General features: G+C 42.2%; 1 protein-coding gene across 1 annotated transcript in view; it reads right to left on the reverse strand.

Moving 5' to 3' along the window:
* Positions 1 to 20939, reverse strand: part of LOC150079011 (uncharacterized) — an 86601-nt gene that overhangs the window by 20826 nt on the left and 44836 nt on the right. Inside the window, exon 3 of the mRNA XM_090382923.1 lies at positions 11208 to 11448. Within this exon, the coding sequence (XP_090239049.1) occupies positions 11208 to 11448 (241 nt within the window). The remainder of the gene's footprint in view (positions 1 to 11207; positions 11449 to 20939) is intronic.

Raw genomic sequence — 20939 nt, forward strand, 5'->3', positions numbered from 1 at the left:
ACCACATAGAACACTCAATTCATCGAGAGGTGTCATTTCGGAATGGGACCTTCTCGACGTAACCGAGGAGGAAATCTGCTTAGAATTGAAACCACAGGGAGTTATTGCCGTGAAAAGAATTAGTGCGCGTAGGGATGGGAAACTTGTTAAAACCAGGAGCATTATCCTGACTTTTAACTTGCCCAAACCTCCTGATGAGATTAACGCTGGCTACATCAACTGTCCAGTACGTCCATATGTTCCAAATCCTTTACGGTGTTTTAAATGCCAGAAATATGCTCATTCCCAAATGGCCTGCCGTGGAGTCCTTGCATGCGCTCGATGTGGTGCAAAGGACCACGAAACAACAGCATGTTCAGCCGCAAAACCCACCTGCATTAATTGGGAGGGAGAACATCCAGCCTACTCACGAGCATGCCAGAGGTGGAAAGAAGAAAAAAAATTCAACGGCTGAAGGCAGAGCTAAACATATCGTACCAGGAGGCAAGGAAAGCGGTTAAACCTCTCAACATCAACAAACCTACCTATGCCCAGAAGGTAGCAGGGCGATGCTCCATTGGAACTCAGACGGACATTGTTGTTGTTGTTGTTGTTGTTGTTGTTTTTTGGTGCAAGGGCTGCTTAGGCCATATTGCACCTATCACTGTTATAAATGGTACATATGCATGGTGGTTGTGATGGCATTACTTAAAAACGATCATATAATTCGATAATTTTTGTGAAGTGAAAGAACTCCAGTAGATTAGCGTCGTTACCTATGATATGGCAGAGTGTCAAAGTTTCTTTAAGGTTTGGTAGAAAGCTAAAAGAGACTTGGCGGGCAGTAGTGTATAAAGTACACTCAATAAGAATATGCTTTATTGTGAGTGGACAATTGCACTGTGTGCATTGTGGAGGATCATTACCTGTGAGGAGATAAAGGTGGGTAAGGTGACTATGGCCAATTCGCGCTCTAGTTAAAATTACTTCCTCCCTCCTGTTCATACGGAAACTGGAGGTCCACGATTACGGTTCAGGTTTTATTTGGCGGAGTTTATTTTGCGTTTGGGCTTGCCATTGAATTCTCCATTGTTCTTTACACATTCTTTGAATGTTACTTTTGTAGTCAAGATATGGGACGTAATGCTGTGATAATTCTCTGTCGGATGGATGTTTAGCGGCATAGTCTGCACGTTCGTTTCCTAGTATCCCAGCATGGCCTGGGATCCAACAGAAAATGACCACTCGTTGGAGTTCTTGAAGATGCATCAGTTTGGATTTTATGAGCTTTATTAAAGGATGTGTTTTAGAAGAATTGTTCTGTAAAGCTATAATCGCACTCTGGGAGTCTGTATATATCATGCTTTTATGGATGGTCAGATGGAGGATATTTTCCACTGCAATTTTGATGGCGTATAATTCAGCTGTATAGCTGCTGCATTCATTGGGAAGTGATACAGAAAAGGTTTTATGAGGGAAAACGGCTGATGCACCCACTCCACTCTCAGATTTTGATCCGTCAGTATATATTTTTGAAAAATGCAGATAATTTTGTGTATGGGCTATATGGAGTTGTTGTATATTAACATTTGCAAGAGAGTGTTTTCCCCAGTTTAGAAAATAACTGTCACAGAGTGGCATAATACACCTCCATGGGGGATCCGTACTGCTTAAATCTTGAAGAACTTTATCGGGATCTATATTCCAGGTTCTGATAGTGCTTGAGCTCTGAGAGCAAAAGGTTGAATTGCTCTTGGTTTATTTCTATAGAATGTTGTGAACTGTGGGTAGTTAAGTATCGGTCTAATGGGATGGGTAGGTAGACTTTGGATTTTAGTTGTATAGTTAAGAATTAACATCTTTCTTCTGAGGGTTAGAGGAAGTTCATGAGCATCAATATAAAGACTTTGAACTGGTGAAGTTCTATAAGCGCCTGTAGAAATCCTCAGGGCAGAGTGTTGAATTGGTGCAAGTCGCGCTAGCACACTTTCTCTAGCAGAATCATACACCGGGGCACCATAATCAAGGCGAGATCTGATTAGGGCTCTATACAAATGCAGTAACGTGTGCCGATCTGCACCCCATGATGTAGAAGAAATGACTCTGAGTATGTTCATTTTTTTCAGGCAAGACGTCTTTAGATGTTTAACGTGCTCTATGAAGTTCAACTTACTATCAAAAGTCAGACCAAGCAGACGAATGCTGCTCACAACTGAGATAGTTTGATTTGTTAAGTGTACTTCTGGATCTGGATGCATCTTCCTTTTGTTGCAAAAGTGAACTACTTTAGATTTTGAACAAGAGAGTCTATACCCATTCTGTGCCATCCATAACTGAATATTATTAATTGAAATTTGGAGCTGCCGCTCAATGAAAGTCATGTTTTGAGAACTGCAAGAAAAAGTGAAATCATCGGCATAGAGGTATGAATTCACAGTGCTGGGCATATATTTAGTCATATGGTTTATTCTTATTGCGAATAAGGTGGCACTGAGCACAGAGCCTTGTGGGACCCCTTCTTCTTGTATATATGTTTGAGAGAGAACTTGTCGGTATCGGACTTGAAGGGAATGCAGATCTCTTAGGATACCAAAACGCCATGTGGTGTCGAAGGCTTTTTCTACATCAAGGCATACCATGACGAGATGCTCATTTCGAATGAATGCATTCCTGATGTTTGTTTCCGCTTTGACCATGAGATCCAGGGCTGATCGATTTTTCCTGAATACAAATTGATTGTCAGAAATTATATTTTTAGAGTCGAGAAACCAAGTAAGTCGACGGTGAATTATTTTTTCCAGGGTTTTGCTTAAGCAGCTGGTGAGAGAAATAGGTCTATAGTTTTCAGGAATGGAATGATCTTTTCCTGGTTTCGGAATTGCTATTATATAGGAGTGGTGCCAGGAACTGGGGAAACAATGTTCAAGAAAGATGCGATTGAAAAAAGTGAGCAGTGAACAGACCGATTCTTTATTTAAGTGTTGGAGCATTATGTAGTATATTCCGTCGGGGCCTGCAGCACTGTGTTTTGAGCTAGATATGGCTTCTTGAAGTTCAAGCATTGTAAGCGGCTGATTATAAGGTAAAGTACATTTACTCGTAGATCTGAAGTTCAGTTTGGACTTTTCAGCTAATGCTTTGATCTTCTGGAATGATAGATCATATGCTGTTGAGGCAGATAACTGTGAAAAAACAGTCCCTAGGGCATTGGCTATATCTGCAGGAGAAGAAAGATCCTGTCCATTCGAGTTCAGAATTGGAGAGGATAATTGGGGAGCTTTGCCACTTAGTTGTTTTATTTTCCGCCATATTATTCTTGAATCAGTATTCTTATTAATCGTGCTCGCAAATCGAATCCAAGATTCTCTTTTAGCTTTCTTCCTAATGTGACGGGCCTTTGCTCTGAGTCTCTTGTAGTTTATAAGATTGGCGGTGGTGGGATATTTTCGAAACAGATTCCATGCTCGGTTTTTTTCTTTTTTTGCACCTTTGCACTCTTCGTTCCACCAATAGTTTGTGGTTCTATGGGTTGTTGACTGTGATTGTGGAATCGCAGTGCATGCAGCAGCGAGTATTTGTCTTGTGATGTGATCGGTAGCTGTGTCAATAGGACAGGTTTCGATGATCTGTTCATCAAAGGACACTCGGGAAGTGAATTTTGCCCAATCTGCTCTGTGAAATTTCCATTTTACATAGTTTTGGGAAATTATGGATTGTGCTGTTTGAATTTTACATATTAGCGGAAAGTGATCACTATTTAGCGGGTTGTCGAGGGCCGTCCACTCAATACTAGGGAAGAGGATCGGAGAGCATATCGAAAGGTCTATTGCAGAAGTTGTACCCGTAGAGAGATGGATGTAAGTTGGCAAGCCAGTATTTAGTATAGTCAGATTTTGTCTGTCAGCAAGCTGTTCGATAAGTTGTCCTCGTCTATCTGCATTGGGAGAACCCCACAATGGATGGTGTCCATTGAAGTCACCCAATAAACAGATAGGGGTTGGCAACTGCTGAATAAGATCTTCCAGTTCATGGATGGTATAGGAGTGATTGGGCGAAAAGTAGATAGAAACAATTGTCAAAGTAATACCAATCACAATACGTGTTGCAACAGCTTCGATGGAGGTTTGTAAAGGAATTAATCTGCAAGGTACTCGTGAGTCTATGAGTATGGCTACCCCTCCGTGAGAATTATTTGTAGCAGTTCTGTCCTTTCTAAAGAGTGAATAATTCTTAACTGAGAGTGATACATGACATGTTAAATTTGTCTCTTGTAGGCAAATGCCTACGGGATGGTAGCGATCAATTAACTCGTGAATATCATCAATGTTACTGCGAATTCCTCTACAGTTCCACTGTATGATTTGGTGCATTATTTGGTTTTGTTACTTGAGGAAGATTCTGAGTCTTTTTTATTCCCAGGCTGTTTGTGGCGATCGAGTTTCATTTTCTCTTTTCTTGGAAAGGTTGGGCGTCCGGTATCCAAGACATCTTCTGCATGAAGATCTAGGATAGGTTCATTTGGGTCAGTGTTGTTATCAGTGTCCATATTTTCTGAAGTGATATTGTTTGTCTTCCTATTTGTAACTGAGTCCGTTTTTGACTTTGAAATATCTGATGGTCTATGTGGGGTTGCTGGTGGGACTGTGACAGGGGTGTTGTTGGCTCTATCTACTACCTTTTGTTCTTTTGGAGTCTGTTTCACTGATGGTGACAGTATAGATCGGGCCCAATCTGCAATCGACATGGTTGGGGGAACTGATACTTCAGTTTGTGTTGCTGTTGTTTGGTATTTTTGCATTGCTGCTGCATATGTGTTCTTAGGTGCGTTAAGCATAATTTGTTTTCTTGCCTCTTGGTATGTGACTTTTCGTTCTACCCTGTACTTTTGGATTTTTTTTTCAGTTTTCCATAGATCGCATGACTTGGAGTAGGCTGGATGCACGCCTTTGCAGTTCAGACAGTGCGGTGTTTTGGCGTCACAGTCTGTGTGCGAATGTTCTTTCGACCCACAGTTTGGGCAGACTGGATCTCCTCGACAAGCCATTTGTGCGTGACCAAATTTTTGGCACTTATAGCATCTTATAGGATTCGGGATAAAGGGTCGTACTCGGCAGTTGAGATAGCCGGCTTTGACACTGGATGGCAAGATAGGTGTTCCGAATGTCAGGATGATGTTGCGGGTGGGAACAAGTTCTCCATCTTTCCTGATCATGATGCGTTTGGCTTGTATCACTTTCTGATGTTTGAGTTCTTGGGCCAGTTCATCTTCTGTTACATTTATCAGATCCCACTCTGCAATTACTCCCTTGGAAGTATTTAGTGTTGCATGAGGGGTAACTTGAATGGGTAGTCCGCCAAATATTGTTAGTTTCAACAGTCTCTCAGAATGTGCACGACTCACTGTTTCTACCAAGAGGTCTCCAGATCTTAGTCTTCTCACCATTTTGGGAGAGCCCGCCACATTTTCCAAACATTTTTGTATAAGAAATGGTGAGAGAGTGCTCATAGATTTGTCCGACAGACTATGTAAGATAAGGAATGATGGGCATTCCTGTTGGTCTGTGTCTGTACGCAGTCGTTTAGACTTTGTTACATCGTGAGAAATTTCATGATCAGCATTGTTGATGGTACTGGATGAGCGCCTAGGCTGCTCAAGCTCTGGGTAATTGTCGTAGTCCATGTTAGGCTCCTTTTTGCCCTGGGAGGTTGACTTTCCCTCCCAAGTTTCCGGCCCCGCCACGGGGAGGCAGGAGCAGTGCCGCAAGGAGGCCAAGCGGTTAGATAAGTTAGTTGGTTAGTAAAATAGAGTAAATATATGTAATGAAAAAGAAAGGTGAGTTTCCTTCCTTGTTCTTACTTGTGATTTATCAAGTATAGAACTGAATTATAAATGAACTTCCAGTAAAAAACGATATAACTTAAAATGAACTTTTATCACTGGGAAAGATCGCTATATATTCGCACTTTGAACGCTTGACCTCGAATTCGCTTGGCACCCGGGGCCCAGACGGACATGTCCATCCCTCCAAAAGAATCCTTTACACCCATCGCACGTTATCTTTTAAGCTCCGAAAAACCTGCACAGAAAGACCAATCAGCTGCCACTCCTATATCGGTACCTCCTAATGTTCCACAAGTAACAAAAGCAAAAGAAAAGAATAAGAAAGGGGAAGTACCACCTAGTACCCAGGAAAACATGGATGTCGAGCAGAAGGAGGTACATGATGAGTCAGTTTTGGAACTCTTCGCTGAGGACGAAATGGACACAGGACAGCGTCCATACTTCCCCAGGAAGGATAAATCCAACACTGACAAAATTAAGCCCTCAGCACCTCGGAAGCCGCCTGATGGACCCACCAAGTCCAAATAATGGCTAAATTCCTACAGTGGAATTGTCGTGGATTCCGACAAAATACAAACGACATCAAGGCACTCCTGCAAAAGCACAAACCAGTTTGCTTTTGCATACAGGAGACCTATTTAAAGGCAAATGATGACCCCACCATGCATAACATTACCATCATTCGTAAGGATAGAATTGTGAATGGTCCTGCCCACGGAGGAGTCGCAATCCTCGTCGGCAACCAGATCCCATTTCAGCCTTTGCAGCTTACAACTAGCATTGAAGCTGTAGCAATTCGCCTTACAGTGGGGTTCTTATTAACTGTCTGCTCTGTTTATTTGCCACCTGGGATTGACATCCCCCAGAAAGACCTTGATGATCTTATCATGCAATTGCCTTCCCCTTGTTTAATTCTTGGGGATTTCAATGGACATAATACTCTGTGGGGTAGTGCTGACATCAATGGAAGGGGACGAGTCATAGAGCATATGCTCACTGACAATGATCTCTCCCTCCTAAATGTGGGAGCAAACACCTACTTCCACATGCCTACCGTACTTTCTTTGCCATTGATCTTTCTATCTGCTCCCCTTCTCTCCTTCCTTCATTTGTTTGGGAGGTGGAGGAGAACCCATATGGAAGCGATCACTTCCCCCTTGATAATCACCCTAACTAGTGGTAGACCATGTCTTCCCTTTAGATTACCGCGGTGGAAGCTTGATCAGGCTGACTGGAATGCCTTTCAACATCTGGCAACGTTTAATACCACTATAGTCGGCCAGGAGCCAATTAATGAGGCAGTAAAACACATCACAGAAAGTATAGTCCAGGCAGCAGCAGTTGCAATTTCAAGGACATCATCCCGGTTTCCACTTTTTCCAAAACCATGGTGGAATGGAGAATGCACAGCAGCTAGGAAGGCTCAAAACAAAGCATGGGGAATATTTCGTCGTTACCCCACCACAGGTAATTTAATAGCCTTCAAACGTGCACGTGCCAAAGCACGGTACATTAGACGTCAGAGCCAAAAGGAATGTTGGATCAAATTTTCATCCTCCCTTACTCGGGCCGCCAATCCCAAGGTCATCTGGGAAAAAGTTCGGAAAATGAATGGTAAATACAACTCACACCCTTCATCGATCCTGGAACATAATGGATGTACAATTGCAGATCTAACTGCAATTGTAAATACTCTCGGGGAGACATTTGCTGAAGTATCCTCAGAAACATCCTACCCCCCAGAGTTCCTCGCAGTCAAACAAAGAGCAGAGAAACATCACCTGAAGCTCTCCTCTAACAATTGCGAGGAATACAATCAGCCCTTTACACAATTGGAGCTGAAAGCGGCACTTTTACTATCCAAGGCGAGTGCTGTTGGTCCAGACGACGTCCATTATGAGATGATCAAACACCTTTCATCGGAATCCATGGATCGTTTGCTTTGTCTCTATAATAGAATCTATATTGAAGAGACTTTTCCGGACTCATGGCATATGGCAATCATCCTTCCCTTTCCGAAACCAGGAAAGGATCCAAAAACACCAAACAATTACCGTCCTATTGCTCTGACGAGCTGCTTGTGCAAGATCCTGGAAAGAAGGGTCAATGCTCGTCTTTTGTGGTATTTAGAATTTAACGACCATCTTTCCAGGATACAGTGTGGCTTCCGAAGGAACAGGTCAACACTTGACCATTTAATCCGCTTGGAAACATCTATACGTGATGCTTTCCTGAAACGTGAGCACCAGGTGTCGGTTTCTTTTGATATGGAAAAAGCGTACGACACGGCTTGGAGATATGGAATTCTAAAAGACATACATAACTTTGGTCTTAGAGGATACATTGCCCTCTTTATCAAAAACTTTCTTAAAGACCGGTCTTTCCAAGTTCGTGTAGGATCCACCCTCTCCCGGCCATTCTGCCAAGAAGAGGGAGTTCCACAAGGATCAGTTTTAAGCGTTACGCTTTTTGCAATCAAAGTTAACTCTATAACTGAACAACTTCCTCCAACCGTAAACAGTGCCCTCTTTGTAGATGACTTTAGCATCTTTTTGCAATCATGCAATATGAGGGTCATTGAAAGGCAATTGCAGCATGCTATAGACCACGTCAACCCTTGGGCAGTGACTAATGGGTTTAGGTTCTCGCCACAGAAGACCGTCTGCGTACACTTTTGTCGCAAGCGGAACCTTCACCCTGAACCAGAACTAAAACTCGGACAAGACATCATTCCAGTAGCACCCGAGGCAAAATTCTTGGGGCTCATTTTCGACAAGAAGTTGACATTTTTACCTTATATTCGTCAACTGCGGACAAAGTGCACAAGAGGGTTGAATCTTCTACGCTCTATTTCCTCGAATAAATGGGGAGCAGACCGCTCCACTTTACTCAGCCTCTACCGTGCACTTGTCCGATCTAAACTATACTATGGGTCCCAAGTGTACGCATCGGCTAGAAACAGTGTACTTAGGTCGCTGGACCCAGTTCACCACCAAGCCATCCGCATTGCTACTGGAGCATTTAGAACATCCCCTGTCCAGAGTTTATATGTTGAAGAAAAGGAACCGCCACTGTCATTTCGACGAAAGCAATTGTCTTTAAAATATACGCTTAAATTAAAATCCCTGCCAGACAACCCTACGTGGACATCCGTTTTCAAGCCACGATGGGAAAACCTATATAACACTCGTGAGACTGCCAATCGGCCTTTTGGTATCCGTGTCCAAGAGCTGCTCAGAGAGCTCAACATCATGGTAGACAATGTTGCCCAGTCACCAAGGCAACCACTTCCACCCTGGCATGCTCGCCTACCATCGTGCGACTTCTCCCTTAAAAATTGGGGTAAGCCCATAACTCCATCTTCTATCTACCACCAACTCTATGCTGCCCACCGGGCCGAATACTCCGACTTCCTGCCTGTCTTCACTGATGGCTCGAAGTCGGAGTTGTCTGTTGGATCTGCTGCTATCTTCCCAGGTCTTTCTATATCTGGAAAGATTCCCCAACAATGCAGCATATATACAGCTGAGTTGTATGCTATAGAGTTAGCCTTGGACCACATTAAAACTCATAGGTACCAAAAGTGTATGGTGTACGCTGATTCTCTAAGTACACTGCAGGCTTTATCGGGTAGGAGGCATAATCCTCATCCATTTGTGACCCGGATTCAGCAGACGTTGAATTCCTTGTTTGAGTGTTCATTTGACATTCGTTTCTGCTGGATTCCAAGCCACATTGGGATAGTGGGAAATGAACTGGCAGATGCTGCGGCCGGGTCACCCGAACCCCAAAACAGTTATTGCCTGTTAGTCCCCTATACAGACTACAGGCAGTTAATGCACGATAAATTACTGTCCCAATGGCAACAATCCTGGCATGAGCAAGTCACAAACAAGCTCTATCAGATAAAGCCTGTAATCCGACATTGGCAGTCTAGTCTGCGCAGAAATCGCAGAGAGGAAGTTGTTTTAGCTCGGCTCCGCATAGGACACAGTCATCTTACCCATGCTTGTTTGCTGAGGGCAGATGACTGTCCTATGTGTGAGAATTGTGACACCTATTTAAGCATACGCCACATTTTAACGGAGGGTCCACGTTTTAGACACGAACGTGATTTTTATTTTACCGCTTTTAGTCCTCTGGCTGAGCCTTATACACTCAGTCAGATTTTATCCGACAATGACAATGTGTCTGCTGTTTTTAACTTTTTAACATCAGTAAATCTTTTTAATCGAATTTAAAATTCATTTGGCATTCCTTTGCTCATATGTTTTGTACTTTTACCTCTTTTATATCTCAACCTGGTGGCCTAACTACTTAGGTCACTGAATATTTTCACTTTTTATATATGACCGGTATTTGGCGCATTATAGCCTCAGTTGCTGATGCGCCAATAAACCCCAAACCAAACTGTTTCTGGAATAACTTCTTTGATAGGATTGACTTTCATTACGAATAGGGTTGCACTGAGGATTGCGCCCTGGAGTACTCCTTGTTTTTGATTGTATATTTGACACTGAATATTAAGGTAACGGACTTGAAAGGTCTTTTGCGAATGGAGTGCTGGATGAATTTTTGGTAGATGGTCTCGTATTCTTAGTTTGTTCAATCCATGCAGGATGCCATACCTCCAGATAGTATCAAACACGCTCTCATCAAGAACGTGATGACAATCACGATAAGATGTTCATTTCGAAGAAACGTACTGCGTGTAGTTGCTTCGATCTGTATCATGATGTCTAGCTTTGATCTGTTTTCTGGAAAGCATATTGGCTCTAACTAAGAAGATGCTCTAACTAAGAAGATTATGCGAATCAAGAAACCATGTTAACCGGTCAATCGGCATTTATTCTAAAGTTTTACTAGTTACTGAGGGCAACAACGCAATAATTATTTGGATTTGAGTGGTCCTACCCTGGTTTTGGAGGAGCCAGAACAAACGAGTGCCGCCAAGAATCTTAATTTGTATCCTCAACGTATATTCTATTATAAAGCAACAAGAGGGACTTTGATGAAATGATTAATCATTTGGTAGTGGAATTCATCTGAGCCCTGCATTTGATTTTCGTTTTTCTGAGACTCCACCCTCTTATTTTTATATCAAACGGTTGATTCATTGTATGGTATCTCATGAGTTATGTGGAAATTAATTTTGGATTTTTGAATGTGGGTTTTATATTTTTGAAAGATTGGTCTATGTGACGCTGTTGCTGACAATTCTACAAAGGTTTCTCCTAACAGATATGAAAATTTTCTAATTCCGTTATGTTATGACCTCTCCAGTTCATTTGCTCGATGTTTCTTATTCGAATTAAAGAAAAAGGTTGAGCGCAAGATGCATTCAAAAGACTATTACACCGATAAGAAGGTAGTGAAAGTTTCTTACGAGGAGCACTGATTTTGACAATCTCCAATTGGGCTAGGCTGCGGGATTTGAATTTTATCATGCTCGGCCGAATCGCCATTTTGCAATCCAATTTCGGATCTTCGGTTAACATGCCCTTGATTCCTCCGTATCGCACTTGGTAAGCGGAAGGCTTATACATGTCAGAATATCTTCTGGCAGAGCTGAAATCCTGCTGGTTTAGTTCATCATTCTGGCGCTTTATTTGAAGAGCTTCTCGAATCTAAAACAGATAATACAATTTCCTGTATAATTAAGATGAATAAAACTTATTAAAAAATTACAGCTAATACGCAAACTTTTGAGTCTCAATCAATGGTTTTCTATTGATTAGTCGTGTGTGAGTGTGTGTTTTGGGGGTTTAATGGCACGTGAGCTGCTGGGGCTGGCCCCGAGTGCCAAGCGAGTGATCTAGCGATTTACAAAGTGAATTTGAAAGAGTTTTTTCTAAGGAGAATTTGATAAAGAGATTTCCAAAAGCTTTACTTTCAAAGTTATTTATTTTCTGGCTCTTTGTAAATAAAGAAGGAAGCCTCCTACAAGAAAGGAAAGACACCTTTCTTTTGTATATATAACTACTTTTCTAACACACTAACCACTAACCTTTATCGCTTGGTCACTGGTGGCACCGCTCCTGCCTCCACGTGGCTGGGCCGGTAACCTGGGGGATAAATCAACCCTCGGGGCTAAAAGGAGCACTAATGGAAACCAATGAATTTCCACGTCTAGAGCCCAAGAGTGCTCAATATGACAATCATGAACCCGACCATGACTTCTCTACCTCGAAGAGAATGAAAAAAGATGCAGGCAGACAGGAATCACCAACCTTCCTAATTATCCATTCTCTGTCGGCACAGCCTGTTAGCAAGCTCTCCCCTTTCATAATCCAACGATGTCTGGAACATGCAGCAGCATCACCAAAAATGGTGAAACGTCTCCAATCCGGGGAGTGTGTGTGTGTGTGTTATGGGGGTTTAATGGCGCATAAGCTGCTGTGGCTATAATGCGCCTATTCACATGAAAATGCTAAACACAAAATTTAAGCATAGCTAAAAACATAATTTAGGCATAACAGCTTGGTTGCGTTTACAGAGATACTTTAGAATTTATCATAAAGTCCAATTATTTTCAGATAAGAGAAAAACTCGTTGATGTTTGCATCATCTCCAATAATATGTTGCAATGTCATTGGTTCTCGTAGATTTCTCAGGGAACAGAGGACGGATGTTCTGTCCTGTTGATATTGAGGGCAGTCTATCAGAATATGTTTTACTGTTAAATTTTCTGAACAGTATGGACATTGAGGAGGATCTTCGCCTCTGAGCAGATGGAGGTGGGTCAGATATGTGTGTTCAATACGTGCCCGTGCAAGAACCACTTCTTCTCTTCGCACTGTTCTGGTGCTAGAGCGCCAATGCTTTGGATCCTGCTTCAACTGATAGAGTTTATTATTCTTTTGTGTGTGCCATAGCTCTTTCCACTTCGCGAAACCTGCTGCTCGTATGATGTGACAGTAGTCAGAGGCTGGAACTGGACTGGAGGTTAAATCAAAGGTTGACGGATTTTTAGCATTTTCATCAGCAAGTTCGTTACCCTTTATCCCCGAATGTGCTGGGATCCAGCAAAAGGTCACTGATTGATGACGTTCTTCAATTTGTAATAGGAGTCTTCCGATTTGATTTAACACAGGATGAGCCTTGTAGGAGGAGTTTTGCATTGCAGTTATTGAGCTGAGAGAGTCTGTGTATACAACATATTTTACAGATGGGTTGAGATTCAGGTTTTCTAAAGCTAATTTTATTGCATGAAGTTCTGCGGAGAAGCTGCTGTACTCAGGTGGAAGGGCAGCTGAGATGATAGTAGAGGGAAATACTGCCGCTGCTCCAACGGCTGAATGTGATTTGGAGCCATCAGTATATATGGGCAAAAAATCAACGTATTTCTGAATATGGCTTGCATGGAGTTGCTTCATATTGAGTGTTGGTAGACGATTCTTTCCCCATTTGTCAAGATAAGTATCGAAATATAACTGAGGAGGCGGAATCCATGGCGGTTGGGAGTAATTCATTAAATGTTGCCTGTTGAAAATCTGAACATTCCAACTCTGCATTAATTCAATGAGGCGTAAGCCTGCTGGTCTTATTTTACTGGGTTTATTTCTATAGAGGTTTTGAAGTGGTGGATTAAAGAGGTATGGCTGAACAGGATGATGACCACAATTTTGTATTCGGGCTGCATACTTTAGAAGCAGCGTTTTTCTGCGGAGGTGAAGGGGGGGCTCATCAGCTTCAATGTACAAGCTATGAGTAGGAGATGTCCTGAAAGCACCAAGTGCAATCCGCAATGCGCTATGCTGTATAGGATCCAGCCATTTCAATGTACTCTTACGGGCGGAATCATAAAGAGGAGCACCATAATCCAATCGGGATCTGATCAATGCTCTATATAAGAGCAACAAAGATGTACGATCTGCTCCCCAAGACAAGGCAGATAAAGCTCTTAGTATGTTCAGCTTTTTGAGGCAGGATATACGCACAGATTTAATGTGCTCAAGGAAATTCAGTTTCCTGTCAAGGATTAAGCCCAAGAATTTGATGCTGTTAGTCACTGGAACAGTAAAGTTTTGCATCTGAAGTTCGGGATCTGTATGCATTTTCCGTTGATTACAAAAGTGGATTGCAACAGTTTTCTGCTGTGATAGATGATAGCCATTTAACTCTGCCCACCTTTGGACTTTATTTAAACATATCTGCAGCTGCCGTTCAATGGATCTCATATTCAGAGAATGGCAAGAAATAGAGAGATCATCGGCATAAAGGTAGGTCTCAACAGTATTTGGAAGATCTTTTGTGATGGAATCGATTCTTAGGGCAAACAGGGTTGCACTAAGTATGGACCCTTGTGGCACTCCTTCTTCCTGTAAAAATGTCACAGAAAGCGAGTTGCGGTATTGAACTTGGAACGAACGAGTCCTGAGAAAGTTCCTGATGAATATAGGAAGGTTGCCTCGTAGACCTAGAGCATGGAGGTCACTGAGAATGCCACGACGCCAGGTAGTATCAAATGCCTTTTCTATGTCTATGGAAACCATAACAAGATGTTCGTTTTTCACAAAGGCATTACGAATTGCAAACTCAGCTTTGATCATGAGATCTAAGGAGGACCTGTTCTTTCGAAAGCCATGCTGATTATTGCTAATTAGTTGTTGCGTTTCGATGATCCAAACAAGGCGATTATGGATCATTTTTTCAAGTAATTTACCGAGGCAACTGGATAGAGAAATAGGTCTATAACTGTTAGGACTGGTAGGATCTTTACCGGGTTTCAAAAAGGCAAGAACTGTGGCATGATGCCAAGAGCTGGGATAAATGTTTTCCATAAATATCCGGTTATAATAGACCAGCAGTATTTGTAAATTTCTCTCACCAAGGTGTTGTAACATAATGTAAGAGATTCCATCTGGTCCAGCGGCACTGTTGCGTGTTGTTTTAATGACATGTATAAGTTCATGATATTGCAGAGGCTGATTATATGGAAAGAAAACTGAAGTTCGAAAGTTGATGGCTCGTTGTTCAGTCTTGGTCTTTATTTTCTGGAAATCCGGAGAATAATTTGATGCCGCAGAAACTTCGGCAAAAGTTTTAGCCAAGGCATTTGCAATGTCTTGAGGAGCAGATAGTTCTTGCCCATTCCATGAAAGAATTGGTGAAGGGGTGGTTGGAAATTTTCCAGAAATCTGCCTGATTTTCTTCCATATTAACCTGGAGTTAGTGTTTCTGTTTATGGTGGATGCAAACCGAATCCAAGAATTTTTCTTTGCTTCTCTTTGAGTGCGACGTGCTTTTGCTCTTAGTTTCTTGTAATTGATAAGATTAGCTGTGGTTGGGGATCTACGAAATAAATTCCACGCTTTATTTTTTAACTTCTTAGCTATTGTGCATTCTTGATTCCACCAATAGTTAAGGTGCCGTCGGGATTGGGGATTCGACAATGGAATCGAACATTTAGCTGCAGATATTATATGTGAAGTGATATACTCTGTGGCTTCATCTATCGACTGTGTTTGTATATATTGTTCATCCAGGGTGACAACTGATTGAAATTTGACCCAGTTGGCTTGAGAGAACTTCAATTTCCTGCAGGGTATGATTAATGGTGGTTGTGCAGTGAGCAGGTCGCAAATAATCGGAAAATGGTCGCTGCCCATGGGATCGTCTATAACAGACCATTCTATAATTGGATACAGAATCGGGGAACATATTGATAGATCGATTGCAGAGGTTTGTCCAGTTGGTAGTTGTATGTGAGTAGGTGCACCAGTATTAAGAACAGTAAGGTTTTCCTTATCCAGAAAGGTTTCAATTAAGCGGCCATGGATATCTAATTTTGTCGATCCCCATAAGGGGTTGTGGCCATTGAAATCACCCAAGAGACAGACAGGGGGTTCTAGTTGCATTAGCAGGTTTTCAAAGTCTTGGTAAGAGAAGGTATGACTTGGTGGGAGATAGACTGATACCAGTGTTAAAGCAATCTGGGTTATCAAACGTACGGCGACAACTTCAATTGTAGTTTGCAAAAAAATTTGCTTGGTCGGGATATTTGAGCTGACTAAGATGGCCACACCCCCACGGGCAGTATTTGAATTATTACGATCGTGCCGATAGATTACATAGTTCTTTATGTTGGTGGAAATTTGCGGAGTTAGATAGGTTTCCTGTAGACAGAAACCAACTGGAGAGTAGCGGTTAATTAAGACTTGAATATCGTTAAGGTTGCTACGAAATCCTCTACAATTCCATTGTAGAATGTAAGGCATTACTGATGTTTAGTAGAAGAAGCTGCTTCTGACTGTTTTTTTAATGTGACTGTCTTGTGACGTTCAGGCCTTGGTTTATCTTTTTTTGGGAATAATGGTCGACCGGTGTCCATTTCTTCTTCCGCATATATTTCTAAGATCGGTTCTTCCTGTCTGGATGAGTCAATAGTATCCATAGACGTTTCTTGGATATTCTTTTTTAAATTTGAGTTGCGATTATTCGGTATAGAAGAAATCACTGGGGAAGGAGAAGAAGTTGTAGCTGGTACTGTAAGTGCAGTATTACTTGCCTGGTTCAACTGTTTCGGGACATTGGACTGTTGCTGAGAGAGAACAGTCCGAGCCCAGTCAGAGATTGAGGTGGTAGAAGGGACTGTAACATCAGTTTGAGTGGCTACTGATTGATATTTTTGCGTAATATTGGCGTACGTACGTTTATTCATACTGGGAGCAATTAATTTCCGTGCTTCCTGAAAGCTCACTTTATTTTCAATCTTATATTTAACGATTTGCTTTTCAGTTTTCCATCTATCGCACGTCCTTGAGTAGGCAGGATGGTTTCCCTTACAGTTGGGACAAGTCATTTCTTTTGCCAAGCAGTCAGTTTGGGTGTGGTCAGCGGACCCACAATTAGGACAAACCTGGTTTCCTCTGCATGCCGTTTGAGAGTGGCCATACTTCTGGCACTTAAAACATCTCAATGGGTTAGGAATATATGGTCTAATGCGGCAGAGTAGGTAGCCTGCTTTTATCGATGGTGGTAGATTTGGCGTGTTAAAAGTTAGAATAATATTCCTTGTAGGTGTGAGTATATTTTCTCTTTTCACCATAATTCTTTTCACAGCAGTGACATTTTGATCTTGAAGCTCTTGTGTTAACTCCTCCTCCGTGACATTCAATAGATCCCAGCTGGATATAACACCCTTAGATGTATTTAGGGTGGCATGGGGAGAAACCTTTACTGGAATTCCAGCAAAACTTGTAAGTTTTAGCAGTTTCTCTGAATGTCTACTGTTCGCTGTTTCCAATAGCAGGTCGCCTGATTGTAATCTCCTGACTGTCTTAGGAGATCCTGCCAAACTTTCCAGTTGTTTCTGGATAAGGAACGGAGAGAGCTTACTGAGAGGCTAATCTGCAAGAGAGTGCATTATAAGAAATGCAGGACAATTTGTCGCTGAGGAAGTGGTTTTCAACCTCTTGGGTTGCGACGTATTATGGTCAGGGTCTAACTCTGGCCGAGAGCTTGTCGGCTCGAGAGGCGGAAAGGCATGTTGATCCATGTTTGCTCCTTTTAGTCCTTGGCAGATGAGCTTTTCTGCCAAGACTTCCGGCCCCGCCACGAGGAGGCAGGAGCAGTGCCCGGTGTGACCAAGCGTAGAGTATTAAGTGTTAGTAAAAGAAGTATGAAAAATAAAGAAAGGTAGCTTTTCTTTCTTGCTCTGTACAAGTACTTTTTGTGACAGTAGCTGATATAAAAAATAAATTTCTTAAGGGCAGTAACTTAATATAACTTTAAATCGCTTTTATATAATCACTTTTTAAGCACAGAGAAAACGCTCGATCACATTCGCTTGGCACCTGGGGCCCCAATCCGGGGACTTGCTAATAGAGACTTCTCTCCCAAGACATTCTGAACAACTATTGAAACTCACCACTTTAAGCGGAATTCCAATACAAGTTACTCCACATAACACCCTGAATTCGTCCAAGGGAGTGATTACTGATTGGGATCTACTGAACGTGTCTGAAGAAGAAATAGTACAGGAACTAAAGACACAAAATGTAACTCAAGCAAAAAGAATCATGATACGAAAAGATGGTACCTTAGTCCCAACACGTAACATAATTCTAACTTTCAATTCACCGAATCTACCAGCATCAGTCAAAGCAGGTTACTTAAATTGCCTTATTCGACCCTTTATCCCAAATCCCCTAAGATGCTACAAATGCCAGAAATTTGGTCACTCCCAGACAGCATGCCGTGGCGTTTCAACATGTCCAAACTGTGGCTCCACAACTCATACCCAGTCAGAATGCAAAGCACAAACTCCGCAGTGTCCTAACTGCAGGAGAAGCCATCCAGCATACTCTAAAGAATGTGATCTCTGGAAGATAGGCAAGAAAATTCAAAAATATAAGACTGAAAATAAAGTCTCCTATCAAGAAGCTAGGAAACAAATCAAACTGATCATGCCAAATAGCTCTTATGCCTCGGTTATCCACTCTCACCAATCAGTAGCATGTCAGACGGAAGTGTCACTCTCTCCGGATAAATCGATTGCAGACTGGGCTCGATCAGTTCTATCTACCCAGCCTACATCAAAGCCAAACACAGTAGATCAAAGTATGAATACGTCTCTCTCAGTTCCAACCCAAATCATAACCCACGATAAAGTAACAGAAAAACTGCAAAAATCGGATCCTGTTAAGGTTAATCAACCACCCTCAACAAGGATGGATACCGATGATATGACCACCCAAGACCTTCTTGAATTATATGCAGATGGTGAAATGGAAGATAACAATGATTCAACACGCCCCAACCTTCCCAGAAAAGAAAAACCTAAGCTAGATCGTCACAAACAACCCATTTATAAAAAACAGTCAGATTCATCTTCCTCTTACAAATCCAAGTAATGGAACAGATCATCCAATGGAACTGTAGAGGCCTTCGCAGTAACATTGATGATGTCCATGAATTAATTCAACACTACAGACCTCTTGCAATGTGCTTGCAGGAAACAAATTTGACACCTCAGATATCAATCAAAATCAAAAATTATACCATGTTCAGACAAGACAGAGCTGGCCCTAACAGTGCTCATGGAGGAGTAGCAATACTCCTGGATTCAAGAATCCCCTCCAGACGCATCCATTTACATACCGATTTAGAAGCTGTTACCACTCGCGTTTGGTTTGGTTTGGTTTGGGTTTTATTGGCGCATCAGCAACTGAGGCTATAATGCGCCAAATACCGGTCATAAATAAAAAGTTAAGATCTTCAGTGACCTAAGGAGTTAGGCCACCATGTCGAGCTATAAAAGGAGTAATAGTACAAAACATGAACAAAGGAATGACAAATCAATTTTAAATACGAGAAAAAAGGTTTACTGATTTTAAAAAGTTAAAAACAGCAGACACGTTGTCATTGTCGGATAAAATCTGACTGAGTGTATAAGTCTCAGTCAGATGACTAAAAGCGGTAAAATAAAATTCACGTTCGTGTCTAAAACGTGGACACTCAGTTAAAATGTGCCGTATGCTTAAATAGGTGTCACAGTTCTCACACATAGGACAGTCATCTGCCCTCAGCAAAAAGGCATGTGTAAGATGACTGTGTCCTATGCGGAGCCGAGCTAAAACAACTTCCTCTCTGCGATTCCTGCGCAGACTAGACTGCCAAGGTTGGATTACAGGCTTTATCTGATAGAGCTTGTTTGTGACTTGCTCATGCCAGGATTGTTGCCATTGGGACAGTAATTTATCGTGTATTAGCTGCCTGTAGTCTGTATAGGGGACTAACAGGCAATAAGTGTTGTGGGGTTCTGGTGACCTGGCCGCAGCATCTGCCAGTTCATTTCCCACGATCCCAATGTGGCTTGGAATCCAGCAGAAACGAATGTCGAAAGAACACTCAAACAGAGAGTGTAGCGTCTGCTGAATCCGGGTCACAAATGGATGAGGATTATATCTCATACCCGATAAAGCCTGCAGTGTACTTACAGAGTCAGTGTACACCATACACTTTTGATACCTATGGGTTTTAATGTGGTCCAAGGCTAACACTATAGCATTCAACTCGGCTGTATATATGCTGCATTCTTGGGGAATCTTTCTAGATATAGAACGATCTGGAAAGATAGCAGCATATCCAACAGACATCTCCGACTTCGAGCCATCAGTGAAGATAGGCAAGAAGTCGGAATATTCGGTCCGGTGGACAGCGTAGAGTTGGTGGTAGACAGAAGATGGAGTTGTGGACTTACCCCAATTTTTAAGGGAGAAGTCGCATGATGGAATGCGAGCATGCCAGGGTGGAAGTGATTGCCTTGGTGACTGGGCAACATTGTCTACCGTGATGTCGAGCTCTCTGAGCAGATCTTGGACACGGATACCAAAAGGCCGATTGGCAGTCTGACGAGCGTTATATAAGTTTTCCCATTGTGGCTTGAAAACGGACGTCCACGTAGGGTTGTCTGGCAGGGATTTTAATTTAACAGTATATTTTAAAGACAATTGCTTTTGTCGCAATGACTGTGGTGGTTCAGATGCTTCAACATATAAACTCTGGACAGGGGATGTTCTAAATGCTCCAGTAGCAATACGGATGGCTTGGTGGTGAACTGGGTAAAAAGCCATCTAAGTACGCTGTTTCTAGCCGATGTGTACACTTGGGACCCATAGTCTAGTTTAGATCGGACAAGTGCACGATAGAGGCTGAGCAAAGTGGAGCGGTCTGCTCCCCATTTATTGGAGGAAATAGAGCGTAGGAGATTCAACCCTCTTGTGCACTTTGTCCGCAGTTGACGAATGTAAGGTAAAAATGTCAACTTCTTGTCGAAAATGAGCCCCAAGAATTTTGTCTCAGGTGCTACTGGAATGATGTCTTGTCCGAGTTTAAGTTCTGGTTCAGGGTGAAGGTTCCGTTTGCGACAAAAGTGTAGGCATACGGTCTTCTGTGGCGAGAACCTAAAACCATTAGTCACTGCCCAAGAGTTGACGTGGTCTATAGCATGCTGCAATTGTCTATCGATGACCCCCATATTGCATGACTGCAAAAAGATGCTAAAGTCATCTACAAAGAGGGCACTGTTTACGGTAGGAGGAAGTTGTTCGGTTATAGAGTTAACTTTGATGGCAAAAAGCGTAACACTTAAAACTGATCCCTGTGGAACTCC

The sequence above is a fragment of the Mastigoproctus giganteus genome, chromosome 10 (genome assembly GCF_048544385.1).
Source record: "Mastigoproctus giganteus isolate SK-2022 chromosome 10, ASM4854438v1, whole genome shotgun sequence".
Taxonomy (NCBI): Eukaryota; Metazoa; Arthropoda; class Arachnida; order Uropygi; family Thelyphonidae; genus Mastigoproctus; species Mastigoproctus giganteus.